The 25,935-nt window shown below is 42.4% G+C and overlaps 1 protein-coding gene across 1 annotated transcript in view; it reads right to left on the reverse strand.

Moving 5' to 3' along the window:
- LOC104280997 (protein sidekick-1-like) overlaps positions 1-25,935 on the reverse strand; it is a 282,102-nt gene that overhangs the window by 43,863 nt on the left and 212,304 nt on the right. The window contains 9 exon segments of the mRNA XM_009878837.1: positions 148-207; positions 2,109-2,244; positions 6,837-6,907; positions 8,644-8,747; positions 10,842-11,043; positions 15,082-15,276; positions 23,466-23,564; positions 25,056-25,245; positions 25,513-25,628. Of these exon segments, the coding sequence (XP_009877139.1) occupies positions 148-207; positions 2,109-2,244; positions 6,837-6,907; positions 8,644-8,747; positions 10,842-11,043; positions 15,082-15,276; positions 23,466-23,564; positions 25,056-25,245; positions 25,513-25,628 (1,173 nt within the window).

Below are 25,935 nucleotides of genomic sequence, written 5' to 3' on the forward strand. Positions count from 1 at the left end.
CTTAAAAAAAAAAAAGGAACTCAAGAAAGCAGAATCATTAATCTGTGTTGATTTCTGCTAGATCCACCGAGATGAACCATAGGAGTTTGCCTGTAGTGTATTTTGAACCATTACAAAGAGTCTCATCTAAAGGCAATGTGCACTTACGTGTTAATTCATACGTCGTTAATGCAGAGCTGCTGTTCACTGTCTTGAAGCTGCTTTGGGCTATTCAGGGTAAGCAAAGCAGAAAGCTTGTTACAGCGCAAGGAAATAGTTATTGCAAATGATGTACAGCAGAGACAGAGGCAAATGATGCAGCACACACATACACAGTCTGAGCTTTAGGACTATACCTTGAAGGGCAATAAAATCACGTCGCTCTCTAGTAACACATCAAAAGCACCTCACTCACACAGGCCTGTTTCATTTCCTCCTCAAAAAGAGGATCTCACAAATACACAACACAGAAACGTTCAGGCTCTGAGATTAAATAGAACAAATGAGTAAAAATGAAACAATTTCTAGGGGGGAAACTCTCAACCCTGTCTTACATCCTTACTTCTCAACATGCAAAATTCAAAACCCAAAGAGCTGCAGGGTAAAGACCTGGAACACGGCCCACAAAGAACAAACACTTACAAGAGGACAGGACCCATTTCTTCAAAAGTGTGTTAGATTCCCCACAGTTTCGCTTACAGAATTCAATATTCCTAAAAAAGAGTGAATTGCAGTAATATGCTAAGCTGTGCAAAACGGCAGGTCAGTGAGTAACAGAGGTGTTCTAAGGTGAGAGTTGTCATATTATGAGGAGAAAGAGGGAAATTTCTCTTAGAATACACTTGTCTCCACCCCTTTTTCTCTTTCTCATGACTCCCTGGAGATGTACAGCACGTTTTTTCTACTCTACAACTATTAGAAACATAGCTGCAGGGCCAGCCAAGAAGAAGGAAGAGAGGAAAGCAGGAGGTTTCACAGGCTCCCTGGCTTCTGAGACTACAGAGCATCTGAAGTCATTATTTCATGATAATACACGTAAGTCAGTCATTCAGCTTTTGTCTGAGAAAAACCCCTTGCGCATACCTAGACCAATAGAAGCTTTACACCTCTACTCTGTCCTGGTTAAACCTCTGCACAGTCTGAGAAGTCTCATTTAGCACTGACCAGGAAGGTAGAGTTAGCGCTTACATTATATGTAGAGCAGTCCCTTTTTCCACATCCCCATAAAGATCACTCTTGCTTTTGTAGAAACCGCTTTTATGGGTTCAGAAAAACATGGCAGATGATGTAAGATATTAAAATAGTCTCACTTAACCCTATTCTAATGCTCTTTGAGTATTACCTTATTCTGAATATTCCACTGACATCAAACAGGACAAAAGCCGGTCGCTCCGTGAGAATGCCTCATCGCTGGACCGTATCTGTTAGGCCGCTGAGTGCTCACATCTTTGCCTCTCATCATCTTATTCTGCCTATTCTTCCCTCTGATTTCCTTTCTAGCTTTTGTCTAAAAAGTCTTTTCACTTTCCTATTATTCCTCTCCCTCTTGACCCTCTTTCCACGTGAGCCAAAATCTCCAGTGACTAACATAGCAAGTATGTACCTTAAAATTCTTACTCATTTTCACTATTTTCTTCCAAAATAGGGACAAGCATTTTGAAACTGTAAAAATTCTAATAAAAATTTCTCCTCAGCTGTTTTGTTATACTGCAGAAAGAAAAAATAAAGTGTCAATTATAAAAGCTATTAAAAAACAGCAAGAAAGAAAAAGGTTCCCAGCTGAGGAAAATGAAGTCTCTCTCCTTTTTTGTCTGATGGCAGAACAAACCATAGCAGGGCAATCATGAAATGGAGGTAGCAGAAAGCAGGAAATCAGAAGATAAGTGGGGACAGAACACCAATTCAAGCACGCTGCCATAGATTAGCACGTACTGTCACAAGTGATGCTGATCAGACAGAACTTATGAGCATTCTTCAGCATCTTCACCCCGACTGCGTAAAAGCTAAATTATCCCCAGCACTCTTAGACACAATTGTGTGTTATTTCCGTGGGGCAAGAAGGCGTATAGTATCTGGCATAACAACGGATTGCCCTTCTGTGATATTGCAGGGTCCAAACACAGGCTTACGTGTGAGCTCTGCTCTTAAAGCTGAAGGGTTCTGGATAGTTTTGGATTCTGTTCCAGATCCAGTGTCGTAATCCAGCTCCCGATAGTAGATCCGGTATCCCAACAGCAAGCCGTTCAGACTCTCAGCTTTGGGTGGCTGAAAAACATTCGCATTAAGAAGAAGCTTGTTAAGATATGCATTGCAATAAATATCCAGCAGCAGCAGCTGACACCGGTGCCGTGCGAAGGGACACTGTGCTCTCTGATGAAAAGAACTATTAATAATATGCAGAGTCAATGCTCGTGTAATTTGAAAAACACAAGCTAAAGGCAACTTTGATGATTTCACTCAACCGTGGCAATTACGAAAGGCTCTTTGCTTAAAAATCAACACCTGATGCACTACGCTAAAAGCTAAGCTCCTTTCCTTCTTCGTCCACAAAAACTTGTGTGTGATAGAGAATATAAGCATCTCCCCGAAAACGCATGTCGTTAGCCATCAACAGTGGACCAGCAAAACAGTATTTCACTTCCTCCAACACGAAGAGAAATAAAATCTTTGGTGGAAGACAGAATTTCTTTAGCGGCTGTTTTCCTTTGGGACTGTTCATAGACCACTCTTCATTCAGCATTATTTTACTGAAAGACTAATGAGACAATAACACAGAATTGGGGTTTTCTGGATTTAATTAGGAAGATGAAAACAGGTCTAATAGCCTCAGAGAGGCATTTAGAGAGGAGTCACAGTACGATGGAGTCTGGTGTGTTGAGCAGGTCCAGTCCCACAGGAGAAGCCAGGTGTCCTCCCGGGAGCAGTGTGGTGTGTATGGCCATTGGGCTGGCTTTTTCCTTCTGCAACGTGCTGGAATATGCTCAAAGCCATAGTACCTCAGCAAGGATTCTTCAGCAGCCCCTCACATCTTCCTTCAGATGCAGATACAGAGCCAGTAAATCGAAAAGAGATTTTTGTCTGGATGACTTGCTTAAATAAAGACAAGCAAAAGGGATTCTTTATGTTTGGGGAAAAAAATATCACTTTCATGGGTCTCATACAGGCTAAGAAATGCAAAGAAGAAAAGATGCCCTGAGCCATTTATCTTCTAAAGATTCTTGTACTGAAATTTAAGGGGCTGAAAGTATAAATGAAAAGGATTTTAATGATGATCTCGCCTTTAATCCAGAAAGATCCCTAGCAGTCATGAGAACTTTACTAAGGAAAACCTTCTGTCCTTTGCGAAAAAATTAACCACTGGTGTGAAACGCTGTCACAACAGAAGGTAATACCACATGCAGTTTTAATGAAGAAAGTAAGACTATTTTTACAGGAAAAGAGGAAGATATTTGGTAATAACCTAGCATTCTGCTTCCAGAAATGACAAGAATTTCCCATTACTTCATTATGGCAAGTGCAGAGAGAGCGGGGTCCTGTGTTGCTGCAAAGGACTCTGCTTTGGGTGAGGGCTGAAGGAATTAAGCAGAAAGATTACAGTTCATGGAATCCCAAAAAGAAAATTATGTGACCCAGAGTATAAGAAAGCAACATAGCTTCCACGAAAAGGAGCAGAAGCTGCTCCTACAAGAAGCTGCCGTCTTTTGCAGTTGTCACACCCAGAGCCTGCTGGAAGCAATCCAGAGTCCCAAGATCTTGCTGTACTTGGTTTGCATGGTCGGAAAACCTCATTTGTCATTGTTTTGTGCTCATTAGCATGCTCCATCCTTTGGAGAAGCTCTACCACCTTTCCCTATAATTTAGCATCTGCATTACAGCGTGATCTAGGAACAGAGGATTGCGAGGGACCTCAAGAATCTTCAGGACCAGGCCCCCAAGACTGCAGAAAGCCAGCTGCTTGCAGTCCTTTACACACAGAGAGCAGCCTCCGGCAGAAAAGAAGCTGATTTCTCTGCTTCCCAATATTCCTGTTGGAAAGCTGTTCCAAACCTCACTACTTGGGCGGTTAGAAGCCTTCATTTAATTTCCAATCTAAATAATTCATAGCTAGTTTATAACCATTTGCTCCTGTGCTAACATTGCCTTTTGGGTTAAATTGTTGTTCTCCCTGTGGGGTGTTTACTCCCGTGATGTATTTTAAAAAGGGCAATCATATTCCCTCTCAGACTCCATTTTACAAGGCAAATAAATCAACCTCTTGCACAACAGCCTTTCCCAGCTGCAGACTGAGCTCCTTATTCAAGGGACTGAGCAAACAGCCCAAAGACAGCAACAGCCTTCTCCAGGGCTGCCTGACGACCTGATGGCTTGTGGACCAGCCGAAACCTTCTCCTCCACAAGATGGAAAAGACCCAAAGGAGGAGAGAGGCTACAAAAACTCAAAGCCTGTGTGCATTCACACCATGAAAAAAATCACTGTGAACTGGATCTGTATTTCAGTTTATTATTATCTAGAAGAAAGGTGCTACTGGGAAGATTCAATATATTTTCCTAATCTTAACCATTGCTGTATTTTTTTTTTAATAAAAAAATACCGAGGTGGAATATCCTACAGAATCTTGAAAGATAAACACTACTGAAGTGGAGGAGAATGTTACTTTCTCCTGTGCCATATCCCTGCGTAACAGACAAAGCTTAATTCCTCACTGTGGTAAAACAGTGATTTGTTGATAGCAAACGTTGTTTTCTTGCGCTTTTATGTGACCCTCCATTTTCTCCTTCCTTTAAGCTAAAGACAGGAAAGCTCAGAAAATAAATGTCTTGAAAACTCCCTTTCTCCTTGCCATGAAAATGATGATTCTTCCCTGAAAAGGGTACTCTGCTAAAAGGTCAGGTCTTCCCCTTCCTATCTGTCTTTCACGGACAAAACTCTTGCTTTGATGTAATGGATTATTTAGGATTTTGCAGGAAGGCCTGAGGGATCTGCTGAAATAGGTAAAATGATTATGAGTGGCAGCCCCTAATGTTGTACAGAAGTAAGAGAAGTATTTTTGTGTTGTTTAAAAAAAAAAAGAAAGAAAAAGACTAAAATATAAGTTTGAATAATTGTTATCTCTAAGGCAGAAGCAGAACAGTACATGATCCTGATGTTAACTGTAACGTCCTCCAGAACATTTGAAATAACCTTGCATTATTGATACAACAGACCTCAATGGAAATTACTTATTTTCTACCTACTTTAAATTTAAAAATATTGGACTGATTGAACCAAGCAGCTGAAAGCACAGATAGTGCATCCAGAGTTTGTTTTGTGAATTATTAACACAGCTCAAAGTTAAAAATTTAGCTTTGCTTGGGAATCTACTCTCCCATTTAGCTTGACTGCTGTTTTCAGTTTACATTATGTCTTAGACACTGCTGTGAAACTTCCTCTTAATTGGACGCTATTGTGGGACTTGAAGATTTTTGTTTATTTGAAAAATACAGTATGGCTGAATTACTAGGACCTATTAATATACATGCAGTAATGACATATAATCACCCACTACTCTCTTGAGATGGCTCTGGCGCAACCACTCCATTTCATTTTCATGAAATAAAAAGCATCCAATTACCTAAACAACCACCTATTTCACATTAACTACACACCAATAATCAGTCAATGGGGGGAATGTTTAATTCTGTTGTACATCATGCCTCACATTCTCTTTGCCCTCTCTTTATACATCTTCTTTCCTTCACTGTGGGCTTCATTTGTGAGTGTGGGGGGTAGATTTAAATCTCTCCATAATTCCTTTGGTAAAGCTGTTCAACGTGTCTTCTGTTTGCTCAACAAGCTGTAAGCAATGTTGTTGCTTAGTACTATGCTGCATGAACTTGGGCCAGCAACCCAGCAGTAGAGCCAGGCATATTTTCAAAGTGCTGCTGCATAGCAATAAACAGACCCTCATACACATATTTCTCCCACCCAAAATAAAATACAAGGAGCCCCACCTGTATTGTAAACGCATATATACATTTTTCACTATAATGCAGTCTGTCCAAAGTTATCTTTATTATTATGTGTGGGACATTGTCTCGGGAGCAGGGTGGGCAGAGGCTTTCCAGGATAGGTTACGGATAACGCGTAGTACCCCACTGCCTTCCCTCTATTAGTGCTCACTCCGCAAAAAGAAGCCTCAGGCATCAGGTCACAAAATGTTCCAGCATCTCCCAGGAGGCCAGTATTGAAAGATAAAGGAAGGCAGAGGAAATGTCTCTATATAAAACGCAGACTTGGCAAGGATGCTTTCACATCCAACTCGGAGATATTACGGAGAGCTCAAACTTCCTTCCGTTTCTCTGAAGAAATCTCAACTTTTAGCCCTCAAAGAGCCAAAAGGGCATGTGGAGCTCCTCAAAGGTAAGAGCAGGATCTCAGGCGCAGCGTGTGCTTCCGATTATTTCGGCAGCTGAAGGAGGCAGTGCGCAACGCCGAGGAAAGGGAGCTTTTGATTACCCAATCTCTACCAATGCCTCACTCTGTTGAACGTTTTCCATGTAAAGATGCATGTCTATTGATATCAACGAAAGGACGGGGGAAGCGGTACAAGTAATGAGCACGGGCATCGCTACAGAAACTCCTTTACCTCCCAAGCTTTCCCTCACAGGGAATAAAATAAAAGCAACTACCAGAAATTTCCATCCATCACTAAAATATATGCCTAGATCAGGAAAATAAGGAAGTTACTGCAGTCCTTCAAGATTATTACTATACTTCCAGCTCAGGAAAACATCCCTTGCAATGTACCATTAAGGCCAACAAGTCAAAGCAACCAAAAAATTGTCCCAGAAACATCAAAATTTTTCATTTCACCTACCTGCCACTGCACAAGGACAGATGAAGTCGTGTGGGGAGTTACTAACACAGAACTGGGTGGTTCACCTGGAACTAAACAAGAAAAAAGAAAAAAAGTAACCACAGAAGTTACAGTAACAGGGTAGAAAACTGGCAGCTTATTCATCAAATTCTCCTTCTTCACCGCTGAAGAAAATCTTCTATCTCAGCTGCTACGTGGTGAGTCTCAAAAGCAACACGGTGGGTAGGAATATTGCAATCTGGGCAGCAGTCGGCCACTTGTCACACATCCCTTGCTCTACCTGTGGCCTTGGCATCTCGAGCAGGAAATAAGAGAAAAACTGAGGGCATAAATCTGCAAGAAGCTTATAGGATGCCAGCTGCTCCCTAACAACTGGATACACATCTGAAACGAAGTTAAACCAGTTGTGTTCCCACATTTTCAAGATGTTTTTGCCACAGCTGGGGCAAGCCCACCTTGTTTTTAGGAGTCTGGGTCGCCTAGTCACAGATTATTTTAGTTAGGACAGCTTGATTTACCAGGGGTTAACCCATTCCTGTGACCGTGGCCTGTAGCAGATACACACTAGAGCAGCTCAAACACAGCGAAGGGAAGGCTTATCAGGAGCTGACAGCCCTCCCTGGTGCCACGCTCTGGTGACAGTGTCAGGCTTGCTCAGGGGAGTAAGTGTTAGTTTGTTAAGGAGGTGAGAAGCTTTCACAGTGTTTCCCCGCTGTATTGTGAGGAGGCTAAGTGCAATTCTGGATTCATTGGAGCTAAATTCAAAGAGAATTAAAAATAAAATTTTAAATTCTGAAACTGTGAGTTGGTGCTGCCTCATTAGTAGCAGTTACAGCAGCTGTAAACCTCAGCAAGGCAGAGGGCTGGGATGTCTTTAAATGGCTGCTAGACAGAGCATTCGAGTATTATATGAGTTCTTCTTCAACTTAGGGCACTCCTGAGCTCTGTCCTCTGTTTTCCGACTTCAAGATCACATTCTTTAAAGGTTCCTTTGCGAAAATGTTTCCTATTTTTAAATCTCAATCTCATATTTAACTAGGCATTCCTTGAGCTGTCTGAAATACTGGCTAACTCCTAGCACCATGTATATATGTGTGTATATATATATACACACACATGCATCTCAATATTACCCCATTTCCCAAGCTAAGGGTAAATACTGATGCATTTCACACTTCACAGAGTTCCATTCCCCATTCAAGACATCAGAACTACTTCTGCATTCAGGCATTGACTTTGTACAATCAAGGAATTAGAGGCTGATCTCTAAGGCTAAAAATAAAAGCCTTGTCAATGTCATTCACAGTTTATTAGCCCTGATCTGCAGGATTAAATGCTCATGTTTCCAGGAGCTTCATACTCTTTTCTTACTTATACCTCAGCAATTTTGCCATATTGCAGACTGATGTGGATTGTGAGCGAAAACAATTGAAGAAACTTCTTCAAATGTATGCATGGTTCTGCATTTATTTTTAATGATCTCTTGTAAATTATTCAATTTCTGCAAAGATAATGGTTAGTGCAGAGTTTGGAAGCCAATCAAACGGAGTTTAATTCCATTTTAAGACTCCAGAAAGTATGATTCATTATCAGAGGGCACAGCAGGACACTTAATGCTGCCTGTTTTAATTCAGCCACATCTCATTACTACCTGTATCAATCTCCTACAAGCAAAACTGCATCGGCTTGAGTTTTCACCCCATGGTCCCAGCGGAGAGCACACTGCAGTGGGTCCAGCAAACCCAGGAGAACTGGGGAACCCCCAGCCCATGGCGATGCCCCCCATCTGTCTCTCCTCCTCGCTTACCATCCTGCAGAGTTGTCACCGCCTCGGTCTCTGCACTGAAGTCACTGTCTCCGATGTCATTGGTTGCTTTCACTCGCAGCTTGTAAGAGGTGAACGGGTTCAGGCTGTGGGATGTGAAAAAATAAAGCCGAGGGATGAAATCTCCCCACATCATCACAACTTGCCGCAGAACAAGCTTCTGCAGAGAACCTGCCCATTGGCACCTGAAGTCCTTTGAGCAGTTTGTCTCTTCTCCACATCGGCTTTTCTCTGCAGCCTCCCCCAGCTTCCTCCTGACCTGGGGGTGCTTGTACCCTTGCTGCCATCGGCATCTTCTCAGATTTCCCACGGCCTGAGTGAAAACACGCATGGATTCGTCGCTGAACGGGGCTCCAGAAAACAGCCATGAAGCTGCAGTTCATGGAGCAGCCTATGACTGGGGCTTGTTGGGAAGAACAAGACGTGCTGTTATTCGGCTACAAAAAACCTGGCTTTCGAGGTGCTTTGCCTATGAGATCCTCAAAACAACTCTTTGGGTCAGCTCATCCTCAGCGCACGAGTGGGGATGACAGGGTCAGCCAGCGCACAGCAGGCACTGGGATGCAGAGCACGAGCCTTCTCTGTAATCCTCTAGACCACACCGCTTGATCAGTGTGCTTTATTCCTACTGAATTGCAAATTTATGCGATTACCCGGATTATTTAATAAAGACAATAACAATAGGTTCCCTGCAGCTCTTTTTTATCTATGCAGTGCTTTAAGATATGCAAAGAGCGATTTCCAGCCGACATAATCTTTGCGAAGATTCTTCTGTCTTGGCTTGGCAGGAGGAGGTGCAGGGAAGGCTGCATTTTGAGTCACACTCAGGTGGATGTGGTGCTCAGGGACGTGGTTTAGTGTCAGACCCGGCAGTGTTAGCTTAATGGCTGGACTCGGTGATCTTAAAGGTCTTTTCCAACCTCAAATCCTATGAGTCTATGCAGAGTCCAGAATGCAGAGTTGTAAGTTACGGGAGATTTAGCTAAGTCATCGGTAGTGCCTAGCCATCAGCTGGCAGATGTCACACTGACTACAAACCCAAGCGAAGTCACTTGTAAGGAATGATTAACCATCGAGAGGTAATGCATTCTGATGGGCCGCACTCTTGCATCACACAAGTACTACTCTTCTGGACCTTCACTGGAAAATGCTTTTAGTGAGAAGGAGAAGAAATCTTTTCAGTAGTGTCACCCTACTAGGACACCACTACTTACCTCCAGGAACTTGAATAATTTGAGTTGTCTTTCTCAATCTTTTGTTTTCAGTAATGTCTAAGTAACATAGTTGGTTTCCTTGATTTTACAGGTTTTGACTGGAAAGATATCGGGTATAGTCCAAGATGGGAATAACACCTCCAAGGTCAATGAATCAGGTCTATATTTGTACCTATAATTGTCAAGTTTTCTTTTTTCTGCACAATTAGATGAAAGAATAGCAATGGATGTGTACCTTCTGGCATAGGATCAGTGAGCTGCCATAGACTATAGCCACTGCTGCTTCTATAACAGATCTGAAAAATCTGTATCTGAATTCTTTAAATACACGATTCTCCAAAAGCTCACGGCCTTTTAGAAATAATCTGATTTGTACTAGCTTGCAGCATAGGAAATGGACAGCAAAACAAGTACCTTTTCATAGACATTCAATTGCTTTCACAGATGTTACAAGGACTTTAATTACAACAGCATCGCTGAGGATATAATGAAGCCTGAATAACAAAGTTTAAACATTCTGATGCTATCTATAAACTTCAGTATGGGAAATACAGATAAAAATGGTTCTCATTTCATCTGGAAAAGCTTATATAGAGATAATTGCAATGCAGCATCGAGAGTGGATTTTAACATCAGTCACTACTGAAAGGATTTTTAACTAGTTGTATTGTACAGAGCATTGTGTAGCTACATGTGGTTTAGCCTGAGTACCATTATCGACGGTGCTGAGCTTTCAGGAAGGGCTTCAAAAAGATGCATTGCAGTTCAACTTTAATTAAGATTTATTGCATGACCTTCAACCAATCTCTCAACTGCCGTTCATAACACCACCTCTTAAACGGGAGCAGTGACCTCACTTAACCTCTCTCCCCCAAAAAACTGTGAAGGTCAGTGATTCTTGGTCTGGTTTCTTGTTGCAAGAGGTAAGGGTGGGAATTTCTATGCTAGTCTGGGATCATATTGTACCTTTCAATAATGCAGGATGTTGCCTCGTGGCTGACGGAAGAGGAATAGGTTTGCCAGTCTCCATTTGGCAGTTCTCGCACTTGGACCGTAAAATAGCGTATCGGCGAAGATCCATCGCTTCCAGGGACCCACTTCAACAGCAGGCTCCGTGATGACACATCACTCTGAGGGGTCACCACCATCCTGGGAGGTGCTGGTCGTTCTGAAATCAAACCATAATTTGGTACTGCTTTCAGAGGATATTTAAGCTAACATAAAACGCGATCAGACTTTCATAGTGGCAATGCCATGGAAGATTGAACTTTTAGATTTGCCCCATGAAGTATACAAGCCATCCCATTCCTTAACCTTTTACTGCAAAGACCAGTAAAGCTCATTCTTATCTCCCTGCATGAAAGGTCACCATCAAACCTACATCTTCCTAGCAACAGGTCTTAAACTTGGGGGGGGGGTCTTAGCATAGCAGATAAAGGAACAACCATGAGGACCAGCAGCCAAGCAAACCAAGAAAATCTTTACTGAAACTCAACTATACTTCTAACTGCAAGCACTGTTTTCACAGAACTTGACTGTTCACATTTTAACCTCTGCTTACTACTTGGTACCACAGGACTACATTCTCTCTGTGGTATATAGCATCCTCTTCCCCCAGCTGCTCCCCAGTTGAGGCACAAAGAGGAGGAAGGAATCAGCTGGAAGGGGCTGTTGTGCAGCAACGACTTGTAGCTGATACTGAATTCCCACACCATCTCTCTCCAACAAAGAACTGGGAACCATCAGCAGCCCCTGCTTCCAAATCCCAGCTTGGAGACGGTGCGGAGCTGGAGCTTGGGTACCTGCTGCAGTTCACTTCCAGACATCCCCGATTCTTCCCTTCATACCCACTAACCTTGAACCTGCAAAGTCAAACCAGCCAGTGCCAATGCTGAGGGAGATCTCTCCAGAGTAATTAACCGTACACCTTTTAGACGAGGCAGGGAATGGTAATGCAGGTGTAAGCATGCCAGTTCCCAGCTGTTTCAATATAGATCTCCTTTCCCGTCACTGCGTCTCCGCACTCCATCGATTTCAATAGAGAAACTCTATAGAGTGAGGAATAATTGTTTAATTGTTTATCATGAAGATTATTGATTCTGATTAAAATGTGTGGCATGTAATAAAGCAGAAATTGATTGGAGACACCGCAGTGACTTGCTTTTGAGAAGCAATTCAATTCAACTTCATCAGCACTTGTTTCCACAAACACACCTCTGCCTGCCCGACTCCTCACAGCTCTCTACGGCGAGCACCTCGCTTCCCTGCCATCCTCTAAAATCATTTCCTATATATTTTGGCATTTCTCTGCGGTGTGCTGTTGCTGACATCAGTGCCCAAAGATTTGTAAGCTATTAGCTGGAGGAAGCCCTCGGTGCCAGCAGGCTGCGAGCTGGAGCACAATGCAAAAGGTCAATGCCTTACACTGACAGGCTGAGACAGGTACTCAGGGTTATTCTATCAGAGGAAGCGAGCATCGTGCAGGGATTTAATACTCTCTGCTGATAAGCTTTAACCAGCTTGCAGTTTTGGGCAGGTCAGATCTTGCAGTCAGTCTCCCGTGATTGGGTTTCCTTCTACTGCTAATGGGAGATCTTAAAATCTCCTGTACTGCAAGATATACCTCCTGACTGTTTGTACAAAAACATTAGTATAAAGAGTTTATTTATGGGAGTTTAGCCACAAGCAAATGCTAAGGTGAGCTGTCTGTGTAGGAATGTAAGGCCAGGCCATACAACTCAATGGACTACTTCTAATTTCTTGCTACATTTATGTCTTCTGAATCAGTTCTGCCCTGATAGCATTGACTATTCTGAAGGGTACCACACCACTACGTAAATTCAAAGCACTGCATAAGAACTTCTGGAGAATATAGCTCCAGTACAACCTGGGATCTGTAAATCATACGTATAATTGCAAAATGTAAAGACTTATATTGGCATTATCCAAAGAATTTAAGAGACGAGAGTGACCAACTTTGCTAATTTTCAAGGGAATTTTTGTGCCTGCCTACCTTAGCATCAAGGACATTAAATGTATTTTTATGAATGGATACTAAATATCTTTACAGTCTAGGATATTTATTTTCACATATACGAGTTTCACATTTGTTTGTTTATTCACTTGTTAGCAGAATAGCTGCACTGGATAGATTTCTTTATGGTCCCCTCATATCAATCCTGCTTATGTGAGACTGATTACACATTCTTCTCTCTTCGCTTTACATATGGGATCACTTCAGTTAACTCCCAGTGCCTTGGGGCTCAATTCCATGGCGTGCATAGAGACACATCAGAGCCATCCACCAAAAAGAGAAGGGGATTCATTTCATACTATGACTTACCTATTCAAAATAACCCTAAAGCATCGCTAGCAACAAGGGATCCTTGTTCCTGCAGTGGAGCTGCGAGCTCTGCCTTGAGCTATTGTGTATCCAGCAACAGCTTGTGCACGGTCTGCGAAATCTGAGCACATTTTATTGAAAAGAAGATGCTCCGAGCTTTGAGTGTTCCCTTCATGGAATGTTGGGGTGTGTTTTGAAACTTCCACATGTTAGGCTTTCCGCTTTGACAGCAATGAGACAGGGGTGGAAAAAACTTTGAGTCGATAAATCTCTGTGACAGACAGCATCTTTAGTACAGGCACTTCAAAATTTCCTAATACAGGTCTAGAGGTTCTTTCTCTGTGGACTGCACTGTTAACGTGCTGGGACGGCTGCACATGACCTGGAGAGTTATGCCAGTGGGACACAGCTCCAACACCAGCCAGATAGGCCAGATGTAGTTGAAACATATCCCACAGGTCCTTGTTGCTGGTGGATAACATCAGGACAATGCCTTCTATTCTTAGAAGCGTTATAGCAAAATAGTAAGGAAGACATTGTGGGCAAATAGTATGGGAAATCCTTACTCTTACACTAAATGATGTGCAGGGTGTAGAAAGGACTTAAAACAAGAGATTGCTTAGTAGGCACATTTTAAGAACTTAAATAAAATTGGTTGTATTATAGTGCAAGATGTGGGTGAGAGCCAAGATCGGGTATATAAGCGCATGCAAAAGCGCTAACAATAGACGAAAGACATCTGTGGAGGTCCGCCATAGCTACCTGTTAAAGCACACTTCTCTCAGAACTTGATTTTTATAAAAAACACAAGTTGCATGGTTCCAATTTTTGAGCGCGAAGTTTCCTTTAAGATGAATATAATGAGAACACAATGGGGCAGAGCAGCATGTGGCACAAGAATCAGTGACGCTCAAGGGAACAATGTTGGCAAAGTTACCCTGGTTCATTTTGACTTTACCAGCTCAAGAAACCAGATATATGTTTTGCAGTGGAACGTGGCATATGGAAAACCCACAATCTTGTTCTTGATCAATACATTCTCTGGATTAAAAAAAAAGGTAAATCTTTATATACAAGTAGAAAATCGAATTTTTCTAACTGGCAGCTCTAGAGATGTGTTCTAAGACTATAGAACCAAGCAGTTACCTGAGCCAAAGCATTAGAAACAAGAAATCATGCAGAGCAGATTCTGTAACACTTTGTCTTCCATGTTTTCGCTACGTTTGGTATCTACGCATCTGGTTTCATTTACATACATGTAACTCCTGCTTTCTTCAGGCAGGTTCCCTGCAGCACAGAACTTGATTGGAGATTCAGAATGCCAATAACCATTTTATGGCTGATGCAAGAAGCAGGATAATTCTGGGTAATCCAGAAGCAACTACTCTGCTCAAGAGTGCAGCAGCGAAAGGCCAGAGTAATTACTAACACATTAGGTCAGAACTGAGGGACAATGGAAGAGCTGTGGAGAAATCCTGCAACATTACTGCCTTTCATTTTGCATCCCCTAATCAATATAATTCATCCATGACTTACTTTCTTAAGTTTGCAATCTTTCTAGAAAACGAGAGAGCTGAAAAAGAAAGATCTGACTGCAGAAGGAGGCTGCACATGGCCAATATAGCAGCTGATGGAAAAATCAATCTCCAACAGCCCGGCAGGTTAGAAGAACTGTGCCTCATAAAAGTCTGTCTTGCTCACCAGGTTTCTCAAATCACAATGTTGCTATGGTTTGGGGCAGGTTTATGGAGTGAGGAGGAGAAGGCGTACAGGCTGCTGCCTGTTATTAAAATTCCCCTACGCGCAGCACAGGCTCCAAGGCATGCAACAGAAAGCACCTCAACCTGTGGCTGCGAGCATTACCTCTTTTTTCTGTTGTGATCACCGTGGCTTCCAGAGGCTCTCCCCAGCCCTGCCTGGTCTTGGCAGATGTCCGAAAGATGTACGCTGACTCGGGGGTAAGATCTGTAGCAGTGAACTGCCGGACTGTCGAGCCAACCTCCACCGTCGTGAACTTGTTGGGGCTGCTGCTGGCCAGTCGGTAGGCGATCTGATAGCCTGAAACCAGCACAGCAGCCGGAGAGAGAAAATAGGGTTAGGGTGTTTTGGGTTTTTGTGTTTGGGTTTTTTTTAGCAGGGACAAAAGAGCACCAAACCCATTCGTTTATCATAATTGCTTGTTTATCTGAGAGCAGAACAAAGTAATTTACCTCCATCAGTTTTATAGAAGTCTGCTGTATGGCAGCCCTGCCCCAGGAAGGCACTGAACCTTACGAGGGCAATCACATGCAGCGGTGCACACATGGGTCTGTGGATATTATCTGCCGTGAAGCTGATTTCACTTTCCATCCTTTATACCAACAAGACACAAAACCACTTTAATTTTTCCTGAGCATACTGCTATCTTTTTGGAAAGGCAAAGGAACAAAGTCCGTGCAATTAATGTCACCTGCTTGGACCAGTTCAAGACAAGACTCTCGGTTTCAGCTTTCCACCCAGCACACACACATGCATGTACGTACACACGTTCATACGCTGCTCTGCTTTCTCATAGTTTCAGCATCGGCTTAAATGAAAGGTTCTTTGGCTGCAGAGAAATTGCTTGGCCCAAGCCATGCAGCCTTCACATCACTCAAGTAAAGGCTTGCTCCTGCTTTTTGCACTTGCATTTTGCTCAGCTCTCTCACTCTCCTGTAACTGCACAGCGAGTGCCAGAACTGCCAATAAAAGCATCTTTCTTCTATCATTCAGCATTGCTGCCCTTGCCCGCAGCCCAAGGAAGAAGCCTGCAAGCTGGGAGGTCCTGCTTCAACCATGCGGCACTTAATAATCAATTTTCTTGATGCCTGTAAATGATCGCCCCCATTCCAACCTGCCCGACAATTAGGAGTTCACAGCTTAGCCTCTATTATTAATGACCCAACTGTGCAAAGGAGGGCTTCCAGAGCTCTCACGCACCACTAACAACAACTGTCCCCTGAAGAGCCTCTGCCAAATGTTCACATCCATTCTGTAAACCCAGCAATTGAACCAGGCTCTCACTTCTGGAGCTCGATGGTAACTTTCAGTCCAGCTGCTGACTTCCAAAATCAATTAACACCAGAACTGGTGCGGGGCTTTACTGCTCAAGCTGAATACAGTTGTACGATTAAACGCTTCATGGAGTTACACAGGGCAGAGGGCAGCCAACAAATTCAAATGAAACCAGCCGAAAACAAAACAGTCATGACACGATTCTGTCAAGCCTCTGCTCATGTTTTGGATGACAAAGGGGTCTGCAGCACCTGAGACCATCTCTTTTCTCTTGGAATTAATATCCCAGCTAGAGTTTGAACTTCCACCACATTTTGGCTCTAACAAGAACGAGGGGAGCCAAACCTGCTGCGCTTCATTTGTGAAGGTCAGTGCATGAAAACTGAGCTTTTTATCTTACCTGTGGCTATTAGACAAAACCAATGACATTTATATCCCACCGTGAATATGCAACCATTGTCACACACCCACTCCCAGAAAAGGCACAAACAGAATTCCTGCACTCTCCCGAATGAATGCCATACTCGCGCCTGCTGCACTCAGTCACAAACAGTAGGATTTAATTGGGATACAGATGGTGTTAATTTTGGTGAGCTGACTCTCATGGTGCTGTTGATGATGCACCAGCATTTCCTTGTTCTTTTTTCTTTGGCAGCTTCTGGGGGACGTGGGGCAACAGCCACAGGTGCCTCACACAGAATTAATTTGATTTTCCTGACATCTTGAACGGTGATTTGTTTTTTCCGAGCGCCTGTGGGTTTGGGCTGTGGCTACAGCCAGGTGTAGGTCTGCAGCCAATGCTAGTACCCAGGTCTGTAAAGAAGCATCAGCAGGGAAGGGGTCTCAGTGCCCGAGTGGGTCCACTCTGTGCTGCTGTGGTGCCCTCACGACCGTGGCTGTCGTGCTCCTACGTTGTTACAGCCGGGTGACGGCATTAGGCTACCAGACAAAAACGCTCTTTGAACTTTTCATTTTCCCACCTGCAAACTACCTCCTTCTATGCATGGCAACAGCTCTCCCGTTACCGGTCCAATACATTTCACCGAAGTATTTCTATATCTTTAGCACTATAGTTTTTTGATCTTTTCTAAAGTCTACAGAAAGACAGCTAGCAACGGGGAGAAGGAGAGGATACACCACAATCTTTTTTTGCTTATACAGATGTGAAGACTGCAGAAATGAAAATCTCAGTGTAGGATCTCAAAAAGAGGGGAAAATAGTCAGAGAAAAGCACTGGGGAAATTTTTACAGCAGCAGGAAAGATGAAGGAAGAAGAAACTAAGATGGCTAGAGAAGTTTGATAAAAGGACATAAGATGTAGAGAATAAGACCTAGAGGGAAACGGAGAATATTAAAAGAATGGAAAAGTTGATTTATCTAGTTATTAAAAGATAAGTGTGATATCTGGGACATATCCTCGTTGAGCAATTTCCTCTCTTTTCGAAACCTTTGTAAAATACAAACTGTAGTTAAAATGTAAGGAGGGAATAGAAGGATAACTATTTACTGCTAAATGGTGGTACTCATGCTGGAAAGCCAATTACAAACATGCTCAAGATTAGGCAAAAGAACACATACATATCTAGGCCATTGTAATAACTTACACAAGAGCAGTTCCTTGGCTACTGTAAAAACTAATTTAGCCATGAGAGAGAAGAAATCACTTGTCACAGCCTGTCTCTCTGACAGCCTCCACAAGCTCCCGTTCAATGCAGCCCTGTGCAAAACAGCAGCAGTTCTCACTGTCATCCCCTCTATCCGCCGTGTTCACTGACAGTCTGGGTAAATACCTATTTTCCTGGTTATCTCAGGCAGGGTTTACACAACCAGAGCCGTCACCTTTACTATTTCCTCAGAAACTCAACACTTTGATTCTAAGGCACCTATCCAACCTCTGCACCTAAACTCAGCTCGCTCTTACTGCTACCTCCAACTCACCCCAGAGATACTCAGTACCTCAATTTTGACTCCCTACATCACCTTCTCTTATTGGACAGTTTGGGACAGCCAGGATACATACTGGCATAAAAAAAATAATTTTTCTCTTTTTTTTGAATAACTCAGAAGATAGTATTTAAATCACAGCTCGGATAATAATTAGGGCTAACACAAGATCAAAAAGATAAAATTATTAAGTTGATGAATTTCAGCAACAAGGGATGGGAGAAGACAGGAAATGTTACTGAAATCAAACGAGGCAAATCAATAGAGGTAAATGGAAAGTGTTCAAAGAGAAATTAATGTATGCTTGAGGGCTGTGGGAGGCAATAACTTGCAGTGGAGGAAGAAGGAAGCTTCCTTCCCTTACTAGACTCCAACAGTAAGATGTCACACATTAGATTTAAAAAAATAAATAAATAATGGGTTATGAATGAAAGTAAAATCTTTAAGAGGCGATCAGAACAAACTTTTCTGCAAAAAGAGTATCTTACAGAATATGAATACTCTGGATGGTGTGGTGGTTTGACCCTGGCTGGAGGCCCACTACCAAAATCCAGCCAAGCAAACCCACTACAGATGGTCAATAAGAAGAATTCTTACTGTTTTATTATTTTTCTTCCCCGCTTCCCCCCGCCTCGCCCCCAGTATCAGAACCAAAATCTCTTCTGTTATTGGGAGTTCTGGGCTTCACCAAGCCAAAAGAGCATAAAAATCCACTCCAGGATTAACTCCTCGCTTTATTTATTCATTGAAACTAGGCTTATTTTTTGCATTAGCATCTTTTTAAGGTGGGTTTGGGTTTTTTTTTTTGCACAACTACAAGCAGTTTCATGAGCTACGCTTTCTGAACTCAATAAATGGCAACAGCCTGAACTGCCTGTTAAATGTTAGGTCATTGTAACACAACCAGTAGATTCCCCAAAGCAAACAGGCAGGAAGATGACAACACCCCATGAATATCAAAAAGCTTTCAAGCTCATCACCATACAAAGCCCTTCAGAACTGACAGCACCCGTTCATGCAGGCCATGGTGCAGCAGAGATACAAACACTTATTAATTTGTCACAGAACTTAGGGAAAGCCAAATGATATTGGGAGGTTACGGTCTGCCTGGTAGAGCAGCAATCCAGTTTGTTGATTTTACCGCTTATCTGTTTAAGGGCCAGCGGGTGTGCAAATGCAGCCTAGGATCAAAATATGAATTTGCAAACATGGATTACATCCAATTTTGGTTCTAATTCTCAGTGGAGTTCTTACACTCTTTTGCAATAAGCTTCAGGTAAACACTAAATACAAGGATACCGTGAGGAATATTAACCAGAGCCTGGAAGGATGCGGGTTGAACTCTTGTTTTGAGGGGAAGCTCATAGCTAGAAATCCACACAGGCACATGAATACATCATTTTTCTTTAATAGTATTTGAAGGAACTATGCTGGGTGCTAGTTGAACTGAACGAAGAAAAGACGACAGAAGGAAGCCTCAGATGGGTAGTGCAACATTCCCAAAAGGAGAAATGGAAACATCTAGCAGTCTTCCACAGTAAAATATTTAAACAAACAAACAAGTGGTTTTCCCTCTTGATGCCTGACAGTATTTTATCCTGCTAATCTCTCTCTGAAACGCTATAGCATGTTCTGATGTAGATTACAAAAATGTTAGTTGCAAAGGTGCTTGTATACTCAGAGGACAAAGCTAGCAGAGCAGGAACATTAGTTCAAAGGCTCTGAACAGAAGTTGCTCTCACAAAGTGAGTATTTTTTCTTCACAACCTGCTAGTGAATAGATGGGCACCACACAAAATGCTGTTAACTTATTTTTTCCAACAACTCCACTTCACCGTGGAAGTTAACACCAGTGTTTTGAAAGTTCATTCTAGTAATGAGATTTAAAAGGTGTGCAGGATAAAAAAAAAAAACCACCAAACTTGTGAACTTCACTTGGAACACTACATATTGTTTTTTATCTATTTTGGAAGCACACCTTACTTTTTAGGGAAGATTACAGAAGTACCCAGCATGAGTAATTTTTTATTTTTTCTCTCTGACATTGGCAGATAACTACTTCTGCCACAAACCTCAATATTTCTACTACAAAAAAAATAAAAGAATGAGAACTGTTGAATAAAGACAATGGACTTCAAAGAGGTGGACTGGAGGAACTGGCAGCCAACGTCCTCCTGGGAAGGAATTCTAAGGGAAAAAGGAAATCAGGTTAGCTGACAGCTTTAAAATAGACAAAAAAAAGGTACACCTATCCCAATGCAGACAAAAGATGATAAGAGGCCAATATGTTTGCATTCAGAGCTCACTAATGACCTGCAAAATCAAAATTGAGTTGGACAAAAAATTGAAACAGGACACATGTCTAAGAGAATGTATAAATAGACAGCACAAGCACATAGGGACAAAATCAGCACAGCTAAAGTGCAAGGTGAGTTGTAACTTAAAGGGCATCAAAGGCAATGAGAAAGATTTTATAAATACATTAGAAAGACAAGAGATAGAAGGAGGACAGGTCAGCTAGTGGGAAAAGAAGATGAGCACAGGACAGAAAAGAACGGAAGGCTGATAGCTCCATTGCTTCATTTTCACACGCACAAAAGTTGATGCTGACTATGTACTTAACACAAATTAAAACTGACAACAATATAAGTAGGGATACAGGCTAGATTAGAGAACAGGTTAATGAATAATTAGTTAAGTTAGATGTAATCAAGTCAGAAAGCCCTGATGAAATTTGCCCCTCAGTGCTTATAATACTAGCTGGAGCCATCTCTGAATAATCAGTGATTATCTTCAAGAACTTGTGGAGGACAGGTGACATTCCAGAATATTACAGAAGGGCAAAGAGAGTACTCTATTTTTCAAAATGTGAAAAAAACGATCAAAGGAATTACAGACAAATCAAGCTACAACTCAATACCCAGAAAGATCCCGGAAGAAAAATAATGAATCAACATATAAGTATCCATAAGGATTAACAAAGTGCCAAGGAATAGCTAAATATGTATTTGTCTGGAGCAAATAATAAATATCAAATAATCTACTGTAATTTTTACAGTTTAACTGGCCAAGTGGGAAGACTAGATATGATCCGCATTGACTTTAACTAAGCCTTTAATATGGCTACATGCAGACCCATTAAAAGCAAGCAAGAGAAACTGAACCTAAGAAAAATACCACATGTTTTGACTTGAACAGTTTAAAAAAAAAAAAAAAAGTCGTCAAAATGTTGTTATCAATAGTTTGCTAACAAACTTGGAGGACGTAATAAGTAAGCTCTCATGAGACCTCATGAATGAGTGGTTTTGTTCAATATTTCCATTAATGACCTGGCTGATGGAATTGCCAGTCTACTTGCAAAGTCCACAAATGAAACCAAATTGTGAGTCGCTGTGCGCACTTAAGAGGACAAGAGTGTCATTTAAAGTGATCTTGGTGATGAGGAGAGATGGTCTGGAATCAGTAAGATGAAATTCAATGAAGTCAGCTGCAAATTATCATATTTATTAAAAAAAAAAAAAAAAGCTTAATGAACATATAAAAGACTAACTGACTGACCTGGAAGTGTACTGCAGAAAAAGGGGAGGAATTAACAGCGTGTCATAAATCTCCTTAGTTACACCACTGCTGTCACAAAAAAGCCAAGTCAGAACAGGATCAAATATCCTGGGATGTGTTACTGGGAATGGACTCTACAAGGTATTGGAAACAACAGTCTACATGCTGAGCATGCCAAACATCCTTTAAGGAACACCCTTACCCTTTCCTTCCGCCTCTGCCTTTGTAAGATTTTATCATCAACATAATGGCAATGAGTAAGAATCAACTGAGAAGGGGATGCATTGCATAAAGCACTCTGCAAAGGCAAAATAAAAGAGACTTCCTACTCCACCAAGCTTGCAACTTCAGCAAATTAGGCTGACAAAGTGCAGCAATGTGAGACATTGGAACACAGTGGGGAGAGCAAAATCTCTTTTGTACTTTCTCATCATTTCTATCAAATGATTCTTTCTCCTTAACCACATCCTGTGATTCAAATCCCAATCTCTACTGAGAGCAAGTTCTAGGACACACAGTTCCTTAAGAAAAAAGAACAAATCAAATCCACAAGACAGCCTGGAAGCCAAGCTTTCTTGAACTGCAGTGAAACCCTGCGTGGCTCTGCCTTTCACAGCTCACTGCTGCCAAGCTTCACGCAGATTCTTTCTCCTGCTCAGAAAATCCCTGCAGCATCTGCCCTCAGATCCCATTTGATGATTTCCCTGCATCTCCTGGCATCAGGATCACTTTGGGGAACTACACACCTGGGCAAACACTTCGAGTTCTTGACTCAAGATTTAAACAGAACGCAGCACCGGTCCTCTATTTAAAAGGATGCCACTGACTCGGCAGCATTTGAAGTAGGCATCCTCCACCCAACAGCGAAGCTTTAGGAAGCATTGCTAAAAGACTACATGCAAGCTTGGACAACGGCAGTGAAACTGGAAGCAGAAAGGCCTGGCAGACTGAGAACTAAACTAAATAAAAAAATCTTCTGTTTCAGTTTTTGGAATTGAGAGACAAATCTTTACTCACCAGCTAGAATTATTGTCAAATGCGTTTAACGTCAGCAGAGAACACAAAACTACGGGGTAACCATTAGCTGCTTTAAGTTTAGAGACAAGAACGGATTCTCATGTTGCAAAAGTCCTCACATTTTAAGTACACGTAGCAGCTAGCGGACGTATTGCAAAGCCAACCCAAGAGTCATGAGATCAGGAAGGTAAGAAGGTTTTACATGAATTCCTGTCATGCTTTGCTGCCTCTGTTTCCCCTCACGGAAAGCCAAAGACTCCCTGCCACCTGGCAGACAGTATTACCCAGAGGAAGCAATAAAACCAAAATGCTGGGCATGCCCGACAAAGGCAAGGTGGGGGAAGGAGGGGAAAATCCAGCTCTCCCTTCCTGCAGCTCTAGAGGCGATTTGCCCAGCAGCCAACTGAGCAGGTTACAAACGGAAATGCAGACAGGGAGAGAGACGGCAATTTCAGCACAGTGCCGGAAATGACATGTAATTCTGGCTCAGGAGAACACACACCATGGAGCGCGGCAGACTTCTCCTCCTCAACACAGTGCACCACATCTCTCAGCTGACACGTATATTCCTTTCTTTAGCCACAGATTTGCTTAAGTGTGGTTTCTGATCCGACACACAAGGGGAAAGAAAACCCAGCATCTCGCTCTGTCTCCACCCCTCTCCTGCCAGTCCTGGTTTTGCTGCTCTCTCTTACCCAGAATAATTCCGTTGGGCTCCTCCGGCGGCTGCCAAACAATCCGGACGGATGTGAGCCTCACCTCGGGGAACACCAGCCTCACGGGCGGCCCAGGGGCTGGAAGGAAAAGCAGAGATCATGCCAGCAAGCATTGCACATCAGAGGAATTACAAGCCTTCTGTCCACCTTGCCTAGAAGACAGCCCAAGCCGTGACCTCACCAACGATGAGAAGAAGGTTAGAAGCACCTTTGCACGTAAATAATACACTTTTATTCCAAGCAATCCTGTCCGTGGCCAAATACCTCCAGCACCCGTGGGCACCAAACACACCACAGAACCCGTGCACCCTACGGTGGTTTACCACACCTGTGAGATGGGTTTAGCAGGACACTCGAACAAAGGACTTCTGATCCCAGCGAGCCAGCCCCGTCACCACAAGCTCACTGCTGGCATACTCTGCAGCAAGTCACCAAGCTGCCTTCACAGAGAAGTGTCAGCTTCATTCAGAAGTGTCAGGCTAATTCACTTCATACCTCTTGGAATTGAATAGTATTTCCTCTGTGTATCACCAGCACCAGCTTTGAAGTGCCTGTTGATTTTACACGTGCGTTATAGACACTTTGGTCCAAGCAGGAGAAGCTGAGCCAGGTGAGATGCACATTAACAGAGACGGCTGGTGGCTGCGCTGACCATCCCGGGGTCACAAGGCGAGGAGATGCTAATTCATACATAAGCATCCGCAGAATTTCCCCTTCAGCACAAATTCCACCTGCATTACCTCTGGTGATACTTTTAATTAATTTGAGCCCAGAGGAGACACAACATATTTATGTCGGGAGTATGGAGATGGAAGAGTAATTTGTATCATTTGCCAACACGCACTTAAGGAGGAAACTGCTATAATGGGGTTATCTAAAACAAACAGTTTTAAATATTTCTCATTATAATCCGACACGTACATTGCAGGGAGTGCTTTTTCTCTCCCTGCAGAGTTCTGCTAACACTAATTTCTCTTTGTTTTCTTTCAAAGAAAAGCCAAGTCCCCGCACAGGCAGTATGCGGAGAAAATGGCTAAAAAAATGCTGTCCCTGTTCCCATCCCCGTTCTTGTCCCTGCATGCTCTTACTGCTTCTCTGCGCTCCACAGAAAACACCTTGTTAAGCCAGAAGCCTGAATATGTTCTCAGCCAAACCAAATTACCTTAATCACTTTGCTCACAGAAATCAGTGCTTATTCCATTACTACTGTGAAAAGATTTTGATGAAGAAAGAGATTTTTTTTCTATTGTTGTTCATCTTCATTGGGGGCAATAAACAGAAGCCTCTCACACTGATATTAAACTTCATTTAATACTGAAAAGGTAATGAAACTGAAAGTAATTTTAGCATCTGCAAAGCCAACTGTATTTTAAGAGCTGAACTAAATTTCTGTAAATGGAACAGTGCTGACTAATACGAGGCAGGGACCAAGTCCTTTAGGTTAAAGTTTTAAAAAAAATTTTTAAAAATCCAAATAGCCTTATTTTGGGCTACACTTGCATCACTAAAAGTAAGCTGCATTAAAAGGCTGATTGAATAAATACTTATTTTGGCAAGCTTTAAACATACCATCATCCTTGGTTCTTTCTATAACCGGAGGAGAGCTGGGGACTCCATCGCCAATCCGAGTGAATGCCAGTACCTGGATCTCGTAGAGCATGTATTTCCGCAAGCTGGACAGCAGGAAAGACTGAGTGTGGTTACCTCTTACTATTTGGCTCTTTGGTTCAGAGTCTAAATCTTTCGCTTTAAAAAGTATCTGCAGAATAAATATACAAAAAATAAATAAATAAGATTGTAACATGAGGATTGGAAAGAGGGGTACACATTTTCAAGTTCCTCCTCCTCCTCAAATATAAATTGAGATTATATTCACCAATCGCTCCTTTCAAAACCATCACACTTCCTAGACCTTCCGCAGCTAACTTAGGAATAGCATAATTATCCAGCAGGTAAATAACGAATGCAAAACCATATGCAGGTAATGCATGAAAAATTAAATAAGCATGAAACTGCAGCTCCTTACCTTGTAACCCAGGATGAGACCATTCTGGTCGGACTCGGGGACTGCGGTCCACGTCAGAAGGATCTGGGTTGAACTCACGGCTTCCGCAGAGACATTCTCAGGAGGAGCAGAGGGAACTGGAATCGCAGGCATTACCGAAGTTCAGAAATAGATAAGACATACCAGATAATTTTGCTTCATCTCCCTGTCTGCTTGGGATTGTTCCAGAGTCTCACAGAAGAGTATTCAAACCCCCAAAGACTGGAATAGGTTATGGACAATCCCCTCTCCCGTACACATTCTACATATTCTTTATATTTTAGCCTGCTTCACAATTCTGGCCAGTTCATCTCAGAAATTACCATGTTTGTAAAGAGCTACACTTTCAATACTAATCAGCGTCTACAGAGAGACAGTAAATATAGATAGGAATAAATTTCAAGT

Source organism: Apaloderma vittatum, unplaced genomic scaffold (assembly GCF_000703405.1).
Source record: "Apaloderma vittatum isolate BGI_N311 unplaced genomic scaffold, ASM70340v1 scaffold4011, whole genome shotgun sequence".
NCBI lineage: Eukaryota > Metazoa > Chordata > Aves > Trogoniformes > Trogonidae > Apaloderma > Apaloderma vittatum.